At 51.8% G+C, this 3,571-nt stretch overlaps 1 protein-coding gene across 1 annotated transcript in view; it reads right to left on the bottom strand.

The window, feature by feature from the left end:
* The window catches only part of PGLS (6-phosphogluconolactonase), a 7,043-nt gene that overhangs the window by 1,482 nt on the left and 1,990 nt on the right, over positions 1 to 3,571 (bottom strand). Inside the window, exons 2-5 of the mRNA XM_006772398.2 lie at positions 3,393 to 3,566; positions 2,474 to 2,581; positions 1,705 to 1,806; positions 1,277 to 1,417 (exon numbers count right to left, since the gene is read on the bottom strand). Coding sequence (XP_006772461.2) covers positions 1,277 to 1,417; positions 1,705 to 1,806; positions 2,474 to 2,581; positions 3,393 to 3,566 — 525 coding nt within the window. The remainder of the gene's footprint in view (positions 1 to 1,276; positions 1,418 to 1,704; positions 1,807 to 2,473; positions 2,582 to 3,392; positions 3,567 to 3,571) is intronic.

Genomic DNA, 3,571 nt, shown 5'->3' on the forward strand with positions numbered 1-3,571 from the left:
CCTAATTCATTTTCTCCACATAATTTTCATTTTTATATTTTTTTAAATATATTTTTATTGATTTCAGAGAAGAAAGGAGAGGGAGAGAGAAAAATATCAATGATAAGAAAGAATCACTGATGGGCTGCCTCCTGCACGCCCCCCACCGGGGATCAAGCAACCTGGGCATGTGCTCTGACCAGAAATCAAACCGTGACCTCCTGATTCATAGGTTGACACTCCACCACTGAGCCACACCAAACCAGCTTAGTTTGTTTTTAGTATCTTAGTTTATAGTTTCCTAGAATATTATATATAACTATACCTTCTTTCTTACTCCTACTTTTTTTACTTATTCCTATATATGATTTTTTTCCTTCTTGGTTAGCTTTGCCAGTGGTTTGTCTATCTTTCGGACGTCTATATCGTTAAATTTTCAAAAATAATGCCCGGCCAGTGTGGCTTAATGGTTGAGCATCAACCTATGAACCAGGAAGTCACGGTTCTATTCCTGGTCTGGGCACATGCCCGGGTTGCAAGCTCGATCCCCAGTGGGGGGGTGTTCAAGAGGTAGCTGATCAATGATTCTACCTCATCACTGATTTTTCTCTTTTCCCATCCTCTCTGCAATCAACAAAAATATATTTTTTAAAAATTAACCAATTCATTAATTTCTGATTTTGATTTCATATATCCCTTTTGCTGACTTTACTTAGATTGACATTATTGTTCATTTTTCTAATTCAAGAGTAAGTGCTTGATTTGTTTATTCAGTAGTTTTCTATTTAACTAGAGGCCCGAAGCACGAAAATTCATGCAAGAGTAGGCCTTCCTTCCCCCGGCTGCCGGCACCGGCTTCCCTCTGGCACCCAGGACCCGGGCTTCCCTCCTCCGGCCGCCCGCAGGCACCCAGGACCTGGGCTGCTTCCCTCCTCTGGCCGCCTGCAGGCACCTGGACCCAGGCTGCTTCCATCTGGCCTCGCCTTCATCAGGAAGGACGTCCGGAATGACATCCTGGTCTAATTAGCATATACCCTTTTATTATTATAGTTATTTTAAAAATGTATTTTAATATTATGAATTTACCTCTCAGTGTAGCTGTTGTCTCATCTCATCGATCTCATTTTGTACTTAGTCCTTCCTAACCAGCCTGCAATGGCAGTTTCCATCTCCCCTTCGACCCGAGAATTACTGAAGGATCTTGGGATCCGCTGCTTCCGGCACAATAGCACCCCGGGTCCTATTCTGTCCCCAGGCTCACATGCCCCCACCTTCCCGGGAATGGGCCCGGCTTTACCTTCAGGACAGCTGCCTTGCCTTCTCCAGTCGCCACAAAGATGACAGTTCGGGCCGCATTCAAGACAGGGAGTGTGAGGGTTACGCGCTGTGGAGGCGGCTTTGGGGAGTCACTGATGGGAGCCACAATCTTCTCCCGTTCCTGGGGGGGAGTTGAAGAGGACAATGTCACTTCAACTTCTCAGGCACTCACCCACATCAAGCATAATCCATCCATCACTCCAGCCCACCCTCCCAGTCCTGTGGTGCTTGATTTAAGGCCCCCATTATAAGATGGGTAAACCGAGGCTCGGGAGGATAAAGCCAGCGGGCATGCCTATTGGCAGAACTGATTCACACCCTGCTGTGGGCAACGCCTGGCCTCCCTGTGGAAGCCCAGACAGCAGAGGCCGGAGGCAGGTGTGCGTGGGGCCTGTGTGGTGCACTCACCTGCAGCAGGGGGTGGTCTGGGAAGAGTGAGCAGGTGTGGCCATCGGGGCCCACCCCCAGGATCAGCAGGTCAAAAACTGGGATGGAGTCCCCTTGAAAGGCCTGCCAGGGGGAGAAGACAGTCCACGGAGGTTGAGAAAGGGGGAGAATACAGAGACAATTGTCAGAAAGAATCACACGTGGTGCCTGGCCGTGTGGCTCAGCAGCTGGGCATCACCCAGGAGGTCGCCGGTTGGATTCCTCGTCAGAGCACATGCCCGGGCTGCAGGCTCTACCCTCAGTAGAGGTCGTGCAGGAGGCAGCTTATCAATGATGCTCTTCTCATCAATGTTTCTATCTCTCTACCCCTCTCCCTTCCTCTCTCTCTAAAAATCAATAACACCATATTTTTAAAGAATTTAAAAAATAATTACAAGTAGCTATAGCACAGGGAGTGATGTCACTCAGCCTCACCTGCATAAAAGGGACTCTAATCTACGAGGTTCTACGTTCACCTGCCCAACTGGCTAAGCATCTGGGGACACAACTGTTTCCAAGATGTGAGGACCCAGGCCAGCTCCTAGGTGTCAGAGGTGAGGGCACCCCTGGGGACCCCAAGGCAGGGGTGTGGCCTATTAATGTGTCTACCCAGGGCGGGGCTGGGTCGGCTGACTGAGCCCAGGGGAGTGTCTGCCGATGACAATCACAGAGTGCTACCTGCAGAACGTCTGTTGCCTGGGATTAGCCGTCGAGTGGACAAGGTCTCCCTGTGGCGACTCGAGGGACTCACCTGTCGCAGCTTCTTGGCGTAGTCCTCTGCTGCCTCCTCCACAGGCAGCTGGGGGTCAATGGTGATCACCTGACTGTCGGGAATGGGCAGCTTGGAGAGCAGGTGGGTCTGTGGCATATGGAGGGACAGTGTCACCAACAGTAATGAATGGGTCTCAGCATGGTGGGTTTGCATCGTGTCCACATGGGTCATCCAGGCCTGTGTGAGTCAGGCTCACAGTGGATCCCAGCGTCAATGCACCAGGGGTCTTTCCAGTCCATGAAGGCTGGGGGTTGGCCCTAGCCAGTTTGGCTCAGTGGATAGAGCGTTGGCCTGTGGACTGAAGGGTCCAAGTTTCAATTCTGGTCAAGGGCACATGCCCCAGTTGTGGGCTCAATCCCCAGTGGGAGACGTGCAGGAGGCAATCAATGATTCTCTGTCATCATTGATGTTTCCATCTCTCTCTCTCTCCCTCTCCCTTTCTTTCAGAAATCAATAAAAATATTTTTTAATGACAAAATAAAAAGGGACAGGGTTTCACCCTGGCCAGTGTTCCCAATGGTTAGAGCGCCGGCCTGTGTACCTCAGGGTTGGCGGTTTGATTCCCCGTCAAGGGCACTACCTGGGTTTCAGGTTGCAGGTTTGGTCACCAGTTGGGCGCATGCAGGAGGCAACCAATTGATGTGTCTCTCTCATCAATGTTTCTTTCCTCACCCCCTCCCTCCCTTCCGCTCTCTCTAGAAATCAATGGGGAAAATATCCTCGGATGAGGATGAACTAAATAAACAAAACATCATCATCTATACAAAAAGAATGCAACACCCAGGACCCCAGTGCCCCGAGGCTCCTTTTCCGGTCACGGCACCGCCCCGGGCCTCCCGGACGGGTTTCCGCCTCCGGAGCAGGAGGAGTGGGCACCGAAGCCGAGGACCCAGCAGACCAGGGCTTCTCCAGCCCCGTTTCCTGCTTGTAAATCGCTGGGGGCCGGGCTCAGAGACACCGCCTCGGAGGTCGTGAACGCAGCAGGCGGCGTGGAGGCCGGGGAGAGCTCGTCCAGCTGCAGGTGAAGAGGCTGAAGCCCAGGCTCCGGCCAGACCCCCGCCTGGCTCTTCCCCTCAC

The sequence above is a fragment of the Myotis davidii genome, unplaced genomic scaffold, assembly GCF_000327345.1.
Source record: "Myotis davidii unplaced genomic scaffold, ASM32734v1 scaffold306, whole genome shotgun sequence".
NCBI lineage: Eukaryota > Metazoa > Chordata > Mammalia > Chiroptera > Vespertilionidae > Myotis > Myotis davidii.